Raw genomic sequence first — 20487 nt, forward strand, 5'->3', positions numbered from 1 at the left:
TCGTGTGTGCATTTTGGGGCTTTTGGAGGGACGATTTCGAGTTTGAATCCATTCTTGCACATGCTCCAAAGCGTGTAACATACAATCTTGCACACGTTTGCTTTAGTAGTGGCAAAGAAGGAAAGCGTGTGACATTATTGCATATAAGTAAAAGTTTTGAGGGCACTTGTGTTGTTGAAAAGAGACGAAAGCTAGTCTGCATAAGCAGGAAATTTTAAATGTATTCTGAAATGCCTGTCGTTTAGCTTGCACGCACAACCCACTGGACGTCAGTTTATTACCCGAGCAGTTGTTCCACAATGTGATCTTGACCAGGTACTGGAATATATTCCTCCAGCATGTCCAATTATTTACGCTTTGGCTCAACTGAGTGATCTTTTTCATATTATCTCCGGTTATACCATTTCACTTCATGCACACACACTTTCAGCCATTCATTCTGATTTCATGCATACCCAGAAATATATGCCAAGAACACATTACCTCTTCCCCCCCTTTTAATGTCATATCTACATTCATTTACAGACATGCACATAAACTGACTAGCCAGCTGCTAGCCTTGTAAATAACATACACAAAAATAACAAAGTGCATGAAATTTACAGAGCTTTTACTGAAGAACAATTGAAAGCTAGAAAATGGAAGGGGAGATAAAACCATAAACCACATTCAATTTCTAGATTTTCATCTAATATGTTCTCTCAGGGATGGGAATTGTCCGCCGTTTGGCGGATTTCCGCTTTTTTTTTTTAATTTACCGCCGAAAAAAATCGCATTTCCGCTTTTTTTCTCAGCAAAAATGTTTTTTTTTTTTTTTTTTTTAAAGTCGGATTTCCGCCGTTTTTTTTTAATTTTTGCAGTAGAAATTCCTCTTTTTTTCGTATTTTAGTGCGAAATATGTAGTGTTTTACTTTTAGTGACAACCCCCCCCCCCCCCCCCCCCCCCGGTCATCAAAAAATATTTTCTCTTTTTTCCTTAATTTTCAGCCGTTTTTACAATTTTTAATTCCCATGCCTGTCTCTGTACAGTCTTCCTTAAAACCCGTCAGCTTAAGAATATTGAAAACGCTGGCTGGCCTAGTACATGTAATAGTAAGCCTTGAGTACTCAACACTACGTAAAGTTATTCGGTCCTTCTGACCACAATCCCTCCTTGTGCAAGCCTGTTACAGTTTTATGCATTCATTTTCGGTTCAGCCACTCTCTGTGGCAAAAACAGTCTTAAATTGATTCTGGTGCTGCACTGTTGCTGTGTTGCTCGACTGGATGTAATATTGTCTGGTCATCGATACTGCAAAGGGAGAAAGATGAAAGATGTGCGTCCTTTATGTTGGCTGTCTTTCCCTCTCGTAATCTCTTGCAGTTACACAATCGCCCTGGTAGTTTTCTGTTGGAAGTCTTGTCCTGAAAAAGGGAAAAAATTCACTCGAGATCAGCAAGAGATATTCTAATGTTTAATGCCTAAGAAACCACTTTTTACGGTAAACAGTTACAGAGTTATACAGCCAAATTAAAATTTCACAGCATTTAACACTTGGGCGCAGAGACAAACACAACTGACCAACAACATGAGCCAAAAAGACTAAGAATAATATTGCAGGAATAGTCTAAAATGTCACGCTGCGAAGCTTTTCCAACTGAGTTATTTCTGAAATTTGTCTATTCAGCCCAAAGTCAACTTCTCAAAGAGTGCATAAAGTCTTTAAAAAATTTTTTAAATGCCAAAGCTTTGTGCAGCCATCTTTGTGAAGTAGAATACGCAATGTAGACTTTGCCCAGTTAATTTTAGGCTTCAGACACTACCCTATACAGAGCGAGTTTCTGTATCCCTATTTGACAACCAGCATGTACAAATACGGTTTTGTGCATACCTCAGCCTCTCCTCTTGAAGTTCAGAGAGTTTCTGTATCCCTATTTGACAACCAGCATGTACAAATACGGTTTTGTGCATACCTCAGCCTCTCCTCTTGAAGTTCTTTGACCTTGAGGACTGGTATCCTGCACCCTTGTCTTTCTTCTTGCGACAGTGAACGTCTGATGTGGGTTAAGGAGCATCAAGTGAAATAAACAGAACATTTAAACCAAACTACAAAAGCACGTATCAATAATAACAACAATTCTCTCTTAATCTATCATAAGCAAGTGTACACAAACTGATTCAAAATCAACGCAAAACATCATCACCCTCAAACTTAAAAGCAAAATAGATTCTCTTCGTATTTATAGCACGTGTTGAAATATCAAGCCAAAAATTAAGTTTCAGTGTAAAGTCACACTCTTGTTAATGTACTCTTTCCTAGATATCTGCCAGCAAATTTTGTTCCTGGTATTTGTGGCATGTCATGTGTTGAAATATAAAGCCACGAATTAAGTTTTAGGTTAATGACACACTCGTATTGCTGTATTCTTCCCAAGGTATCAACAGGCAAAAAATATTATTGGGCTCCTTGCAACCACAAATCCTTTTTTCTTACAGAACCCACACAAAAACGCCCCTGCAATGTTAAAAGCCTTTTCCGCATCAAATGTAAGCGCAAAAGAGAGTATTAGCTGTGTTGATGACTCTGCTAAATCACCAAACTTCAGATTTTGTAACACAAGAAGAGCAAACGCTCGATCGAGTCACTTTCGCAGTTCTGAATATTATATGAGGCATCAGATGGACAGGAAGAAATTGCTATTCACAACACAATGAGTCACGTTCACATAAAATTTGAGCCCGGTCACTTTTATAGTTTCCGAGAAAAGCCCAACGTTAAATTGTGTGTTGCCGAACAGAAAAGGCTAGTTATCTCCCTTGTTTTTCTGATAACGTTCGTAAAAGGCTACAGATGTAAATACTTTGATGTAAAGAATAATCCTACAAAGTTTCAATCACATCCGATGAACTTTGTCAAAGATATAAAATGTCTAATTTTTCCTTTGACGCTGACCTGTGACCTTGAAAAAGGTCAAAGGTCAACGAAACCATCGTTAAAGTGTAGAGGTCATTGGAGGTCACGACTAAACAAAATATGAGCCCGATCGCTTTGATAGTTTCCGAGAAAAGATATAAAATGTCTAATTTTTCCTTTGACGCTGACCTGTGACCTTGAAAAAGGTCAAAGGTCAACGAAACCATCGTTAAAGTGTAGAGGTCATTGGAGGTCACGACTAAACAAAATATGAGCCCGATCGCTTTGATAGTTTCCGAGAAAAGTCCAACGTTAAGGTGGTGTCTACGGACGGCCGGCCGGCCGGACAGACTAACACTGACCGATTACATAGAGTCACTTTTTCTCAAGTGACTCAAAAACTAAGTTAACAAAGCCAGAAAGGATACTGAGGTCAACGAAGGGCGGCACAGAGAAACCAAAGGACTTGGCCACACCCTTGAGGTCGAGTTTCTCCACGTCAAACAGTCGCTTCTCCTTGTGGCTGGCGTACGCTCTCACAAACGCCTTGTACGCTTCCTGCGCGCTCTTGTGAAGGAAATAGTTCTTGGAGATGAGGAGCTCCAACTAGATAATGGAGAAAATGAAGAGTTGAGATCTTTACAAGGAATGGATTGACATGTTTAATCATAAGATCTTTACAAGGGATACATTAAATTATCTCCCACACAGACGACTACCCGTGTGGAACAGGTAGTACTTAAAGGCCCATTTATCCCATATTTAAGCCTGACCAGATCTGAGACGGTGAGTGCGGCCTTTAAATTGAACTAACATTAACAAAATAACTTATCCTATCCACAAGCTGCTGATACTACTGCAAGAGTAACAGACGAAAAAATGTACTCATCATAAAATTAAAAATTGCACATCTTTTGATCCAACAATCTTGTCAGCATTTTAGGAAGGAAAGAAATTATGCGAAGAGAAAATATTTAATGGGAAGTAAACACATGCCAGCAGTTACCCCCCTCCCCCCCAAAAAAAACCCCACACAAAACAACCTGATAAACAAAGGGAAGTAAGAGCATAGGACATATGTAATAAAAGTGAGAGTTATACGGAACAAGTCTCCTGGCATCTAAGAGAATAACAAGCATTGAAATGAACAAGCCACTTTGGGGCGGGGATGTAGCCCAGTCAGTAGCGTGCTGGATTTGTATCCAGTTGGCCGCTGTCAGCGTGAGTTCGTCCCCACGTTCGGCGAGAGATTTATTTCTCAGAGTCAACTTTGTGTGCCGACTCGCCTCGGTGTCCGAACACCCCCGTGTGTACACGCAAGCACAAGACCAAGTGCGCACGAAAAAGATCCTGTAATCCATGTCAGAGTTCGGTGGGTTATAGAAACACGAAAATACCCAGCAGCATGCTTCCTCCGAAAACGGCGTATGGCTGCCTAAATGGCGGGGTAAAAAACGGTCATACACGTAAAAATTCCACTCGTGCAAAAAACACGAGTGTACATGAGAGTTTCAGCCCACGAACGCAGAAGAAGAAGAACAAGCCACTTTCATCATCATAAAAGGATGATGTTCCTCATTCTTTAAGGCACTAACACAAACAAAAACCAACAACAACAACATTCTGGAGTTGGTCAGTACACACCCACCTGTGACTGGATGTTGGCGACTTTGGACCAGGAGAAGTCAAACTCGTTGAGCTGCACCCTGGCCTTCCTGAGGTACATGAGGAAGCCCAGCTCTTGCGGCTGAAGTATCAGGAGAGCTTTGCCTTGACCCCCCTCTCCTCTGGCTGTGCGGCCCACTCTGTGAATGTACTCCTGCAGAGTAGGAAGAATTGCAGTTAAAACTTGTATAATGAGGGCAAAGAGGGAGCCTCAAATATGGACATCAGATATTTCACACAAAACTTATCTTGATAGAATCTTTGTTTTTGGACATCAGATAGATTGGAACAAATTCCTTCCACAAAACATGATATGAACTGAGCTTTCCCAGAACATTCAGGATCTAACAGAAGTCACTATTTTGTGCTCTTGTCTCTCTTCTGCATTGCTGTGTTCCTGTAGCTTCTGTATCACACACAATACAAGGCTTTTCTCTCAATTTTTACCCATCATCAGCAAATAGTATCCCTCACACAATCAACGCTAAGATTCGAGAAATCAAAAACAATTGAGTCAAGCTTAGCTGAAGATCAGTGACATTTTTGTATTGTACTTTGAAGGAAATGAAATCAACCATAACTCAACCCTTCCCTATTTTGAGTCTGAAAATGCGAGCAAACTAGTTGGGAGCACTACTGCTGTCTGTGTTGGAGCACAACTTGTATTGTTTAATGGGGTATCACTGACACTGGCCCAATCCCACTGAGCTGTAGGCAGAAATATGAGCCAGACTTTTGTATGATGAAGTGACGGGCGCTGTGGCGGGGTGGTAAGACGTCGGCCTCTTAATCGAAAGGTCGAGGGTTCGAATCTGGTGGGTTAAATGTGGAGATTGTTCCGATCTCCCAGGTCAACTTATGTGCCTACGTGTGTACACGCAAGCACAAGACCAAGTGCGCACGGAAAAGATCCTGTAATCCATGTCAGAGTTCGGTGGATTATAGAAACACGAAAATATCCAGCATGCTTCCTCCGAAAGCGGCGTATGGCTGCCTTAATGGCGGGGAAAAACGGTCATACACGTAAAATTCCACTCGTGCAAAAAACAGGAGTGTACGTGGAAGTTTCAGCCCACGAACGCAGAAGAAGAAGAAGAAGAAGTATGATGAAGTTACTCACTTTTGTTTCATCTGGCGGGTCATACTGAACGATCCAGTCAACCTGTGGAATGTCCAAGCCCCTGGCTGCCACGTCAGTACACAGCAAGATTCCTTCTGTCGCGTTGCAGAATGAGAAGAATGTCTGAGACCTTTTTGCTTGTTTTTGCTTGCCCTGCAAACAATACAAGGAGATAATGAAGGAATCATCATTTTCATACTTACATAGCAATGAAAAGGCACAAGTTCTAACCTTTGTAGGTATTCTGATACACAAAGTGCACAAGCTACATTTGTTTTACACATTCAGCCATCTGTAGTAATGGTTTCAAGTCATCTAACTAAATTAAGTACCAAAAGCAAATAAACGTTTGCGCTACTTTGCACAGAACATGAAGCGATACTGTGAAGATCTAGACTACATAATAACCTGGACAAATTTAAAATGAAAGGAATAAAATGAAAAAAATTAAGAAACAAAGAAACAAAACGACACATAACAGAAATCCAGGTACTTTGACCAACTCACATGAATATTCATCACAGGGATGTCTATGTAGTTGAGAAGTTCGTGGAAAAATTTGACGGCCATGCAGCTGCTGAAGAACACCATGATCTTCTTTTTCTTGTTCTTCTTCAGGAAGGTGAACAGAAGCTGGAACCTTTTTTCTGGCGGACACACTACATAACCCTGCACACACACAAAGAAAACAAAATTGTGAACTTGTCAGCGAGAAAGGGGTCAAGAAAGCTGTCATTCAAATTTCATGAAGTAACTATGTTTCTGCAGCAGGGGCGGATTAGGGGTGGGGGGGTGGGGGGTTACAGGGGTTCCGGAACCCCCCCCCCCCCCCCTGGCTGTCAATTTTGTTTAAAAATTAATACTAACTTTAAAAGAAATAATGAGTGTCTGCTGACACCAGTTGATCATGTTTAAAATCAAGGATAAGCCATAAATTGTTCATAAAATAGCTAAAACTCTTCAGCTTCGGGGGGGCAAAGCCCCCCAGACCCCCCAACGGGGCCTTGCCCATATATCCCACAAGGGGTCTACCCCCGGACCCCAGGTTGTAACCCCCCCCCTCTGGCTTAACTGCTCCGCCCCTGTGCAGGATAACATATGCCATTCCTTTAGAAGTTTGGCATGCACACACATAAAGTGCCCAATTTCAGTCACACTGTGGCAAAACATATGTACAGGACCCTGCAAGTGACAATTTTATGCTCTGTATCTCTCTTTTGCATACCTTACTATTCTCCTCACATGTAACATCCTCATTGCGGAAAGTCATTTTCATCAACTCTTTTTTATCATCAGCAATTAGCAACCCTGACCTAACCACTGCTATGATCTGAGAAATTCAAAAACATTTGAGTCAAGCAAAATTTTATTGACACCATTGTTGCTGTCAGCTCAACTGTCCATTAGCACCACTGCATCAAACTACACATATACTCAGACGGACACATACAGTCCAACAGCATCACACAAACCTGTTCCAAGCCGTCCACTGTTGCCTCATCCTTGCTGTCGTCAACGCCCACATACAGTGGCTGTTTCTTCAGCGACACCTTGATCAGGTCCTGTGTTTTCTGTGTGGGGGTGGCCGAGAACAGCATTGTCTGGCGTTTTTCTGAAACGAGAGATGCAATCATGATTAACAAAAACAAACATCTGTAATACTTATGTTTCATTAATAAAAGATAACTAATGGCCATTGACCATTCATTATACTTTGAACCAGATCCTCCGACTGAACTAGAGAATAGGGCAATGCTATGTAGTCATGGGGGTTTGCAAAGGCGTGAAAATAGTTTGATGAATCCATTTTCAGATACAGTGGAACCCCTCTCTAAGACCCCCCTCTCTAAGGACTACCCCGCCACAACGACCCTTTTTTTTTAACCGATGTATTTCCTTATATAGTTGTCACCAGTGTAGCGACCACCCCGCTCTAACGTCTAAGGACCGACCTAACAGCTTGTGCAACGACTTTGTCAGACAAAGCCAAGACTCCCAGTCAGCATAACCCATCACTGACAAACCGGTTATAACCAGTTATAACCGTCTCGCGTAAGCAAAGGCACTAAACCGCTGAGAGGTGTGATGGTTGGGTGGGCTGAGTAAACATCACAAACCAATCATCGAGATCAAAGGCAGGTCCATTGTGATAGCTGGGTGGCCTTGTTAAAAGACACTGACCTTCTTCCCAGGGGTCATTGACCCAGTTTTAGCTACGAGAGGTGGTTCCCCTTTCATATCTGAGAGAGGAAACACTTCCTGCACCCGGGTCAGTGACCGAGTTTAACCTATGGGGAGTTTAACCTATGGCGCGGTCTCTTTGATGTCTTAAGAGGAAACTTGGCCAGGGTACTGAGATCTGAGGGTAGTACATGCACCAAAACTGGTGGACACCATCGACAATGTCAAACATGAAATCGAAGCAGTTTGCTTGAGGAAACGGTCGTCAGCAACTCAAACTTCTCTGTTTTCTTTTTTTAAGAAAATCTGAGGTGACTTTCTTTGTGGCCCCCTGACCCCGCCCCCTCCCTCTGTAAGGACCCCCCTCCATAAGGACCGATTTTTGTCAACATTTTCAAGGTCGCTAGAGAAGGGTTCCACTGTACTTCAGACTAGTATGCAAAATTTAAAAGTGTTTCAAGTTTTCATTCAATAAATGGAAGATAGCAGAGGTCATTTGCAACATACAGATGACATCACAAGACAAACATCAAGTAGAAACAGGTCCTCCCTCTCTCATCCCTTGCCTTAAGGGAAGCTTCTAGCATGAAAATCGACCAAAAATCACTTCAAATTGCTCTTCAGTATGATGCCCAAATAACTTGAATTTATGTGTGTGTGTAGTCCAACTATTGAAGATTACAAACATAAAAGGGAAATTGGCCTCAGGTATTTTATTTAATTTATATAAATATTTTAAAATAGGGTATAAATACGGATTCGCAAAAATTGATGTTTGGCATTTCCCACATAATTTGGTCATGAAAGGTAATACAAACTTAAAATTTTGCATATACAATTCTAAATACATGAACTACATTATCACATAGGATAAAATGTATAACTTGAAATTTAGTCGCAATTTTTAGTAACGGTTTAACGCCAAAAAATCTAAAAAATGAAAATTGGTTTAAAATGATTGCATCAACTAAATCCTATGTGGGATTATAGCTTTATGTGTCCTGAAACACTGTACAAAATTTTATAAGCATATCTGCAAAGGTTCATGAGATATTCAAGAAACGGTCGGTCAAAATAAACTTAAACGCGTTTTGAGAAAACGGTCAAAATGTAAGCTCTTTACTTCAGAAGAGGAGATGCATGCATATATATATCTGTCATGGACAAAAGTTTTTACAGGACATCACATGTGCATGTGTACAACAATCTGTGACTTACCTAGTCTATTCATGAGCCCCAGATAAGTAATATTCCTCCCCATCTACATTCTGTTCAGCGGCATGAAGGGACCGAAGTCGACGTGCAAACTGCACAGCCTCACTTGCTTGGATTTGTCCAGCTGACACTCTGCTTGCATCCACTTTTTTGAGAAATTGTCTTGTCCATGTGCCAGCTTCCATCCCAAGAAGAGGGAAAATATCCAGCCTTCCACATTCTCCATCATTATATACAATAGTTGCGTCCGCTACAGCTAAGCAAAGTCGCTTTCGGCCGACAAAAACAGTCTTCGGACATCTTTGCCAGATGAGATTGTGGAAGCTCTCATTGGTATTCTGAGAGCCCCCATGAAGACATCTTTCCAGCAGGCTATCTTGGGTCAGGGTCACAAAAATTGGACGGATGGCTTCGCACACAAAATCTGGAAAGGCATTTTTGTCTGGATCTCCTCTGCCAGTTTTGGATGGACACCAGGTCCCACAGTTGTCATGTTTTTTATTACGGTGTTGCCAGATGGCCCAAATGTCCTTTTTCATCTGTCCTAAATTGCCAGAATTCTTCCTTATAGCTGCACCAAAATGAGCTTGAATTTTGAGTATTGCTTTTTTTGTCAACCCACCCCCCTTTCCGCCTATGCCTTTGACAGATTTGCCGTTCTTATTGAAAGTTTTGTTTTTTAGTTCATTCACTTTATTCAAAAGTTGGCGACCCATTCTTTTTTGCACATGCCCACAGCATTCTAACTTTTCTATTCTAACTCCCTCATACACAGGTGGCTCAGAATTTTTTAGACAACTATATGTCTTGCTGTCCCCGTCCCCAAGAAAGTTGACATATCTAAGACCATGTAGCTCCTGTGACCTTCTAAAGATCTTCAATGCCCCAGCAGGTTCCATAGCTGCAGCACTCCCCTCGTGGTTTTTGTCACATACATTTCTCTGTCTGTGTTCATCTTTCCAATCCAAAAGTTCTTGTCCTTGTTTCTTTTTCTCTTGTTTTTTACAGCTGTCACAGTGATTAGACAGCACCTCGGTGTCTACAACTTTTGACTTTTTACCATTTACACTGAGCACAGTTACCACTCCATTTTTGCTCTGAAATCCCCGTCTATGATAGGTGCCATCCCCAGATACAGTCACATCATTCCCCTCACAGGCCTCAGAAACCTCATGTGCAGCAACAGATTTGCTGATATCGGCTACTTTTTCTGTGGCCTTCCTGATCTGATTCTTGTGATTGGCCCACGTGCTATTGTTTAGTGAGCATGGTATGTTCATGTTGCCAAGGAATCTCTTAGCAGGTGCTTGGTCCCGACCGATAACAAACATAGAAAGAGGGAACCTTCTATTTACCTCAAAAACTTTGTTACATTTTTTAGATGTAAACAAAGTCATGTTGTGTTGACAACCACACTCGAATTTCAGTTCAGATGCAAGATCTGTCCTCACCTCAGTCACAGAAGAAAGCCGCGCAGCACCGATCGGTCGTTTGCACTCAGGACACAATAATCCGTTGATGAATGTGACTAAAAGTTCACAGTCAACGAATCTAAACCCAGTAAGTTCATCTTGGCTGTCAAAAGGCACAGATTCTTCTTTATTTGTGTCCAATTTTCGCAGTTTGGCACTCGATGCACACAAATGCAGAGGTGCAGACGACGCTTCTTCCTCTCCACGTTTTCTCTTTGCAGGCCGCCGACACTGATCAGGCACATTTTCCACAGTTGAATTGCTTGCATCCAAGGGAAGCCTAGCCAAAACATGTCGATTCCTTGGAGGTGTCTTTGTCTTTTTCTTGTAGCAATCCTTTCTTTTACCCATTGTAAGCTATAAACAAGTTTTGATGGCAAACACACTGACCCAATCGAAAGTAGCGTGGAAGACACAGACAGAGGCTGATTTGACCCACTTCTCAACTGGGTGGGCCGCAGCCGAAGCCCTTTTAGAAGAAGGCTTGTGATTGGTTTGTTTTCAGGTTGGCCTTCTTTGGGCCATTTGCCAAACAACCAATGAAAATCGTTGTAATGGAGTTTGTTTGGCGTTTCTAAACGGGGCTAGAAGGGATTTTGCTGTTCATATCCCAGTTTAAATTTTGTTTCTATGTTAGGTAGAAGAGAAGATATGGCCTTTCAAATTTTTTGCATAGTTAATGAGGGGTAGACTGGTGTTGTTTTTAAAACATTTACCTCAGAAATAAAATAAATAAAATATTTAGGGTTGCAGAAATAACTAATACGGTTGATAGGGGGGTTGGAAAGGGTTTATGGAAACAAAATCACATGAAAACTCAAATCACACCAAAAAGCGTTTTTTGTCATTTTTTCATGCTAGAAGCTTCCCTTAAAAAAACACATAGGATAACTTACTGGGCAAAAGACGAATGATCTGTGCCAGTTCCTCCTCAAAACCCAAGTCAAGGATTCTGTCCGCTTCGTCAATGATCAAGCAAGCAAGGTTCTTGTACATGAACCCTTCTGTGTTCTGCAACAACAACCATACACCAAAACAATAAGTATGAATGTCTTTTTATTAATTTAGGCAAAGAAGAAGCAAACAATGAACAGGAGGTGGGGAGAGATGGGTTGGAGGGGAGAGATGGGCTGGAGGGGAGAGATGGGTTGGAGGGGAGAGATGGGTTGGAGGGGAGAGATGGGTTGGAGGGGAGAGATGGGTTGGAGGGGAGAGATGGGTTGGAGGGGAGAGGTGGGTTGGAGGGGAGAGGTGGGTTGGAGGGGAGAGATGGGTTGGAGGGGAGAGATGGGTTGGAGGGGAGAGGTGGGTTGGAGGGGAGAGATGGGTTGGAGGGGAGAGATGGGTTGGAGGGGAGAGATGGGTTGGAGGGGAGAGGTGGGTTGGAGGGGAGAGGTGGGTTGGAGGGGAGAGATGGGTTGGAGGGGAGAGGTGGGTTGGAGGGGAGAGATGGGTTGGAGGGGAGAGATGGGTTGGAGGGGAGAGATGGGTTGGAGGGGAGAGGTTGGTTGGAGGGGAGAGATGGGTTGGAGGGGAGAGGTGGGTTGGAGGGGAGAGGTTGGTTGGAGGGGAGAGATGGGTTGGAGGGGAGAGGTGGGTTGGAGGGGAGAGGTTGGTTGGAGGGGAGAGGTGGGTTGGAGGGGAGAGGTGGGTTGGAGGGGAGAGGTGGGTTGGAGGGGAGAGATGGGTTGGAGGGGAGAGGTGGGTTGGAGGGGAGAGGTGGGTTGGAGGGGAGAGGGTCAATGGCTGTCAAGGAATCGGCAGCAGTGATGACTTTCCGCCAACTGTTTGTGTGCGTGTATGTGTGTCTTTAGCTCATTTGAAACCGGCACGGTTGGCCTTGTGGTAAGGCGTCCGCCCCGTGATTGGGAGGTCGTGGGTTCGAACCCCGGCCGGGTCATACCTAAGACTTTAAAATTGGCAATCTATAGTGGCTGCTCCTCCTGGCGTCCGGCATTATGGGGTTAGTGCTAGAACGGGTTGGTCCGGTGTCAGAACAATGTGACTGGGTGAGACATGAAGCCTGTGCTGCGACTTCTGTCTTGTGTGTGGCGCACGTTAAATGTCAAAACAGCACTGCCCTGATATGGCCCTTCGTGGTCGGCTGGGCGTTAAGCAAACAAACAAACAAACAAAAGAGCTCATTTGAAATAATGACAGGATTTCAGAGCTCACTCACTCTCACTGGTCTCATAAGCCACCAGTATCATAGGGGCACTACACTGACAAGCGCTGCACCAGCTGTCTTCACCTCTGCCGCTTTCAGAGCAAAACTCTTAAAAATCACTAATGATTCACAAAAGCAGACGCCACTGCAGATTAAAGTCAGCATGAAGAAGAAAGCCAACCTCATCGCCAACATCATACTTTATACCCACAAAGTGTTCCTCTCATATGGACACCAAGTTACCAAAATGATCAAATAGGCAACAAGGTGCAGCACCAGCAAGTTCATGCCTCTATTCAGCTTCTTCACCTAGTACTGACGATTGACTCCGTCCACAATCAGACCAGCAATTTGTACCTGACATCTGCATGGGTGTTACTGGGAAAAATAAAAAAACCTGAAAGGCAGGGGTCCAAAATGCTCAAGTTTGAAAGAAAGTTTCTGGACACCGACGAAACCAAATCATAATAAGCAAGATGGCGGCAAATCCAAGGGAACGAACCGAGAAAGCACGCGAACCGGTGTCAAAAGTCGGATCGGAACCGCTGCTCGTTATTTCAACTTAGCGAAACGAAGCTTTTTTTTGTTTTTTGAAAACCCGGAAAACCGGAATTTCCGGCTTCAGATTTTTTCAAAAACCGGAAATCCGGCAAAAGCCGGAAGAGTAACACCCATGCATCTATCTGTCTGTCCCCTTGTGGAAAGATATCGAAAAAAACCTCTGTTGTCAAACAATCGGACTATGAACAATAACATGGCACACCATGCTATTCGACTCACGGTGCACATGTTATCATTGTACTGTCGCGTTTCTTTGAAGTGTTGTGTCTCTTATTACATATCTTTTTTGTCATGTTTATTGCAATTTTGTTTTTATTTTTTAGAATTCATGTAACCCTAGGTTTTTTAAAAATATAAATATGGACTTGACTTGAAAGTGATCAAAGAGATGACCAGGTGTAGCCACAAGGATGTCGTTACCCTTCTTCACCTCCTCATGACATATGACTCCGCCCATGATCAGACCCATCAGTTGTACATGAAATCTACCGTAACATTTATCAACTCACCTGTAAGTGATCAAGAAGGCGACCAGGTGTAGCCACCAGGATGTTGATACCTTTCTTCAGTTTCTTCACCTCGTCCTGTCGATTGACTCCGCCCATGATGAGGCCGAATGTGTGGTGATGGTACTTGAGCAGCTCTTTTAGCACGCCAAACGTTTGCATGGACAGCTCGCGTGTTGGAGAGATGATGATGCAGCCGGTACCGTTTCGTGGCATGAATCGCATCTTGTACATGAGCTCTATGGCAGGAACCAGGAACGCGAGCGTCTTTCCGCTACCTGTTTTGGCAGCTCCGACTAAATCCCTGTGTAGGAGTTGAGAAATGAGGACATTTTAATTCGCGAAATTTGAGATCAACAAACATAATAATGTTTGGACAAATTACATGAGAAGGGCAGCCTCAAGAAGAGGTCCACAAGAAGAGGACTTATTAAGTAAATTACAACAAAAAACACATAAAGAAATAGTCATGGAAGTTCAATCCATGCTACAAGCTCCCAGCTAGATTCAGTTATGAGGCAAATGCTTCTCAAGATCCACACATACAACAAGTTTTACAACTGCTTACGCCCTGGAACATTATCAACTCATGCTCATAGTTGCCTCAACAGGTCCACCCAACATTATACAAACAGTTCTGCACATTTGACTATGAATCTGAGATCTAGTAAAGATATAGCAATTACTGCATTAACACCAAAATGTCACCATGATAGATCTGATTAAAACAGGTCCCTCTAATAAAGAGCATCCTGTAAAAAAAACAGTACAAAGGAGATGGGTCGTTTTATAAAGCTGTTTACCAGCAAAAATATTTCTTCGACGCGGTACTTTTAATCATTGAACTTTAATTCCTGAATCAATGGTGTTTCCAAAGAAATACACGCAGGGAAAGAATGAGAAAATAATGCACAGATTTATTGGTTAAGTTGGTTAATTACAAGCATTTAAAAATAAAACATGTCTTGCGTTACACGGAAGGGAAAGGGTTGTGACATGGATTTTGAATACAAAGAAATGATCTTAAAAAACAGCAAATATCAGATGTGCCTTTTGCTCTTCTTTGAACCAATCATTGACTGGAGCGTCACCGAAACAAATTATGAGACTGCAGTATAGTCCCCGTTTAACAAACATCACAAATACTAAAAATAAAATGAGTTTGTTTGTTTGTTCGTTCATGGGCTGAAACTCCCACGGCTTTTATGTGTATGACCGTTTTTACCCCGCCATTTAGGCAGCCATACGCCGCTTTCGGAGGAAGCATGCTGGGTATTTTCGTGTTTCTATAACCCACCGAACTCTGACATGGATTACAGGATCTTTTTCGTGCGCACTTGGTATTGTGCTTGCGTGCACACACTGGGGTGTTTGGACACCAAGTTGACTCTGAGAAATAAATCTCTCGCCGAACGTGGGGACGAACTCACGCTGACAGCGACCAACTGGATACAAATCCAGCGCGCTACCGACTGAGCTACATCCCTGCCCTAATAAAATGAGTAAAAGTGCATGTCACAAAATGGTACACAGCTTTATAGAACCACCCAGAAACAAAGGTAGGGCAACATACCGCCCTTCCAGTAGAGGTCTGATGGCCCCTGCCTGTATCTCCGTCATGTCAGTGAAGCCCATGTCCTCAATGCCTTTCAGCGTCAAATCAGACACTCCGTCTTTCAACGAGGAGAATGCAGTGTCCAACTCTGCTGTCCCCGGGGATGTGGCTGTCAGTAAGAAAACAGCAATATAGCACTCGCATGCTTAAAATCACGTTTAATATTGTGTTTAAGAATCTAGATAAATATAACATTTAGAGACAAAGTATTTGGCTTGCAATAAAACTAAAATTCTTCATCAGTTCTGAATAAAGTATTCTAAAGAGGGAAAAAAAAACCTAACTTTTTAATCAAATCTGAAAGCATTTATTCAGTTATTCTATTCTGAAAAAGCAACTTTTTAATCAAATTTAAAAGTATTTATTCAGTTATTGTGTTGGGATTATTCAGTGAAGTGGGTCCTTATAACAGACCAGGTCGGTTTGCTTTCTTTGCTTTGAACTTGGGCAAGAGTCTACCACTACCACTACCAGCGTTGGGAGAAAAGCCTCTTGCCAATCCATCTGGTTGTACAACACCGATGCATACTCTGTTCATAGGTGGCTGCGCAAAGTTTTTTTATGGGCTATAACAAATTACTTCAACTTAACTTAAGCCAAAGTTTCATTGCCCTTGGCATTACAGGCTTATCTGATTCTCAGTTTTACTGCAGACTCAACAAGCTAAAGTCTAAATTATATTTCTACCAATGCCTGTAACTTAGTGCAAGATAAAAATTAACATTTTTTTTCTCTCAATGAGTCAATTTTTATATTAAAAAAAAAATCATCTGTATGGGGCGCAAAACAGGCAGTGCCTCGACAGCATTGTTTGAACCCTTCTCATGTCTTATTTGAAAACGCAGATGACAAAAATTAAGCACCTGCTTTGGGGGAATCAGACTTAGTTTTTGTGTCCTTCTTCGCTGTTTTTTCTGTAGCCTCCATTGCTTCGTCTGCTGAATCTTCTTCCTCTGCTTCCCCATTCTCCAGTGGCTCTTCTGTGTCTTTACCATTGATTTCAAGCAGTGGCTCTTCAGAAACTGCTGATGCCGCTGAAAGAGAAGATAACAAACTTTAACACTCACAAAAGGCATATTATACGTTTGAAAATCAAACAATAATTTGGATGACAATGTCACTTTAAAAGTACCTTATCTAATGAACTAGAGATGATGAATTCAGTGGTTTTTAATTTTCTATACTATTAATGTATTATCATGGGTGAAACCTATGAAAATCAAATTGACTGAAATTTTTTTGAGGCAGGGGTCCAGGGGCCGCCCAGGCCCTGGCGGGGTACGGGGCAAAAACGAATTTTTGCATTATACATTGTGATTTTGTGGCCTTACCTGGCAAAAAATACACTTTTTGTCACTATCATGCAGGTCAAAAAAATACCTTCAGATTCTAATGATATGGTAAAAAGGGTAAACAAAATCAAAACAATTCACAGAAGTAATCATTTTTCTTTTGTATCTTTTCACACTTGCATCTTCCAACACAACGACACAATTGATAACAATTAACATTGACAACAGCCAATTACTAAATGAAATAGAAACTGAACAACTGAACAACTGAAATAAAAGTTCGAAATATTTAATTATAAGAAGCAAACATTGCCAGACAGGCATTGAAATAAATGATGAAACAGAATGTCACACATGCAAACAGCATGATGTAGCACTGCACAAAGTAGCAACTAAGCAGTAGCATCTCTTATAGTGCAAAGTTCTCAAGGAAAAGCACTTGAGTTTCAAGCACCAAACTTATCACACACAGTTTTAGTTTCATGAACTCCAACCAGTCCCATCGCCATTTGTTGGCTAGACCAGCATCAATAAGATCTGTCCATGCGTTTTCCGTCAAAACCGGTATCTTTGTCGCAGAAATCGTGTCACCACTTCGTAATGCCTGCCAAAACGCGAGAACTTTTTTTTATCGTGATGCAGAGCGAATCCGAAAGCGAAGAAACCTCACCTACGGGGTTTACCGCATAGCAGTTCGAAAACGCGTTCCGCTTAAAAATTTAAATAAAAAAAATAAAAAAAATTTAATTTTTTTTTTTTTTTAATAAAAATTGCGGATTGACGGAATTTCTGTCAGACTTATTTTCAGATTGACGGATTTCAGTCAATTGACGGGCTACTTTCACCCATGTATTATAGAACAAGTCGCGTAAGGCGAAATTACTACATTTAGTCAAGCTGTGGAACTCACAGAATGAAACTGAACGCACTGCATTTTTTCACAATGACCGTAGTCCGCCGCTTGTGCATAACGGAGTGAAACTGATGAGCCTGTTCAGCGCGGTAGTGGTTTCGCTGTGCTGCATAGCACGCTTTTCTGTACCTCTCTTCGTTTTAACTTTCTGAGCGTGTTTTTAATCCAACCATATTATATCTATATGTTTTTGGAATCAGGAACCGACAAGGAATAAGATGAAATTGTTTTTAAATCGATTTCGGAAATTTAATTTTGATCATAATTTTTATATTTTTAATTTTCAGAGCTTATTTTTAATCCAAATATAACATATTTATATGTTTTTGGAATCAAGAAATGATGTAGAATAAGATGAACGTAAATTTGGATCGTTTTATATAAAAACAAAATTATTACAATTTTCAGATTTTTAATGACCAAAGTCATTAATTAATTTTTAAGCCACCAAGCTGAAATGCAATACCGAAGTCCGGCCTTCGTCGAAGATTGCTTTACAAAAATTTCAATCAATTTGATTGAAAAATGAGGGTGTGACAGTGCCGCCTCAACTTTTACAAAAAGCCGGATATGACGTCATCAAAAGTATTTATCGAAAAAAAGAAAAACATTTCCGGGGATATCATTTCCAGGAACTCTCATGTCAAATTTCATAAAGATCGGTTCAGTAGTTTGGTCTGAATCGCTCTACACACACACACGCACAGACAGACACACACTGACACAGAGACACACAAAACTTGACTAAATGTAAAAAAAGGAAAAGAACCCGATCACTGACTTACATGGCTTGAAGTCAATTTTGTATAAGATACTTACAGCTGTACGATTGATGACTGTTCATGCTTTGCAATTATTATATGAAGTCTTATATCGCGCGTATCTCCAGACTCGGACTCAAGGCGCAGGGATCTATTTATGCCGTGTGAGATGGAATTTTTGTACACAATACATCACGCATTCACATCGACCAGCAGATCGCAGCCATTTCGGCGCATATCCTACTTTTCACGGCCTATTATTCCAAGTCACACGGGTATTTTGGTGGATTTTTTTTATCTATGCCTAAACAATTTTGCCAGGAAAGACCCTTTTGTCAATCGTGGGATCTTTAACGTGCACACCCCAATGTAGTGTACACGAAGGGACCTCAGTTTTTCGTCTCATCCGAAGGACTAGCACTTGAACCCACCACCTAGGTTAGGAAAGGGGAGAGAAAATTGCTAACGCCCTGACCCAGGGTCGAACTCGCAACCTCTCGCTTCCGAGCGCAAGTGCGTTACTACTCGGCCACCCAGTCCATTGTTATTCCTGTCAGAACAGTGACAACCTGGTTTGGGTTATCTGAGGTAAAGCACTAGCCTTTTCTAATTTTGAACAACTCAACAAGGTGCTGATACGCATAACTGCTGCTTTGCGTTTCACCCCCCCCCCCCCCCCCCCACTGTTTCTCTTTTCCCCTGCCCATGGTCCTGTAACTAAGTTTAAGCAAGTAGACTAGTACAATAGCATCATTAATTAATTTTAACGATGACGCTACAGCAATTTCTGAACAGCATTAATTTAGTATTGTTTCCAGATTCACAGGATAATACTAAATTTGAAGAGAAAAAAATTCACCTATTCTGGCGTGTAATTGGTAGGAAAATTGATCATTGTTCATAAGACTCCCTACATGTCAAAACTATCGCACAGTCGACAGCGTTTTGCTCAGACCAATGCGTCAAATCAAAACGGTATGCGTCAATCACCAAAGACACAGGCCTGAGAACAACACTGAATTAAACTTTAATGTCTTTAGAAGAAGGAACAACGAACACTCACCATGTTTCACAGCTTTCAGCCGAGCAGCAATTTTCTTCTTGAGTTTCCGCAGTTTTAGTTTGTCTGAAAAGTGGAAACACAACCAACCTTGTGAAAGCAAATTTGCTGACATAAAAAAGTACAGTTTAGATAAAGAAGTACGATTTCTCACAAATTAATATCATTGAGTGTGACGTGAAACATTTCGTATAGATGTTCTATAGACCTTTTCGGTATCTGAGCAGCTCTCGGGAGACACGCTCTTTGTTATGCTTTGAACATCGCGAGAACTTCCAACCTTCGCTTGTGCAGCTCGCACGAGATCGCTGTACCGCATGCTTTGCTAGGCTCTGAAGCTTGCGAGAGATTACGAGAGCTTGGAATACCGATAGGGTCTATTTAAACTCACTGATAAAAGCACTCGTACGATTAAAGAGAGTTTAACACATAAAGTGGTCAAGGGACTGGTGCTAGCCATGCCAAGTGATAGCTATCTGACCCCTTCTCGCAGTAAACGCCTTAGAAAAGCGAAACGGTTTACTGACTGTGTCTCTACAAACATTATTGAAAGACAAGAAATTAATAACACAAACAGTTTTGAACTCATACAGTCCAGGACAGACTTTTATACAAATTCGTTCTTCCTCAAGACTGTGATTGACTGGAACAAGTTGCCTGAGGCGGCTGTGCGTGTGGGATCGCTAAAGGGCTTCAAGTCAGCCCACCTCCTCGCGTCTAACAAACCTGTGCTCACTCTCTCCCGTTGCGCATATGCCTTATCGGCCCTGCAACGTATAAATCCAGATCCAGATCCAGTACACCACGTGTTCTGCCAAACACTACTCCACGCACATATCAAAATTCAACTATGAAATCAGTGATGATGAATTAAATTCTAAGCATAAATTGATATAACATCTATTGCAGAATTCCCCACCTGTGTTTGAAATATCATCAGCTGACAGTAAAACCTTTATTTCGCGAAGTTTTTCGCGATCAGCTTCTAGTGTAGCCATCGTGTTTAGGAAGTCTGTGAGCGGAAGTGTGCTTCCAACCGGAAGTTGACAAACCAAGACCACAAGA

General features: G+C 41.8%; 1 protein-coding gene across 2 annotated transcripts; it reads right to left on the reverse strand.

Moving 5' to 3' along the window:
- Positions 1-479: 479 nt before the first annotated feature.
- On the reverse strand, positions 480-20449 carry LOC138962801 (uncharacterized). 2 transcript variants are annotated; one of them, XR_011454603.1, is made up of 13 exons: positions 20342-20449; positions 19426-19488; positions 16260-16430; positions 15355-15505; positions 13785-14085; positions 11444-11558; positions 7152-7291; positions 6187-6348; positions 5680-5832; positions 4543-4713; positions 3323-3500; positions 1872-2034; positions 480-1404 (listed from the first exon to the last, which is right to left on the reverse strand). XR_011454603.1 is itself a non-coding variant. In XM_070334763.1 (13 exons), exons 1-12 carry the CDS (start codon positions 20418-20420, stop codon positions 1955-1957), a joined length of 1764 nt encoding a protein of 587 aa, XP_070190864.1. In that variant the 5' UTR covers positions 20421-20449; the 3' UTR covers positions 480-1404; position 1954. The 2 variants fall into 2 exon arrangements, 1 of the variants encoding a protein (XP_070190864.1); XM_070334763.1 differs by having other exon boundaries at positions 1954-2034.
- Between the last annotated feature and the right edge of the window lie 38 nt (positions 20450-20487).

This window comes from Littorina saxatilis, linkage group LG3, assembly GCF_037325665.1.
Source record: "Littorina saxatilis isolate snail1 linkage group LG3, US_GU_Lsax_2.0, whole genome shotgun sequence".
Classification (NCBI taxonomy): domain Eukaryota; kingdom Metazoa; phylum Mollusca; class Gastropoda; order Littorinimorpha; family Littorinidae; genus Littorina; species Littorina saxatilis.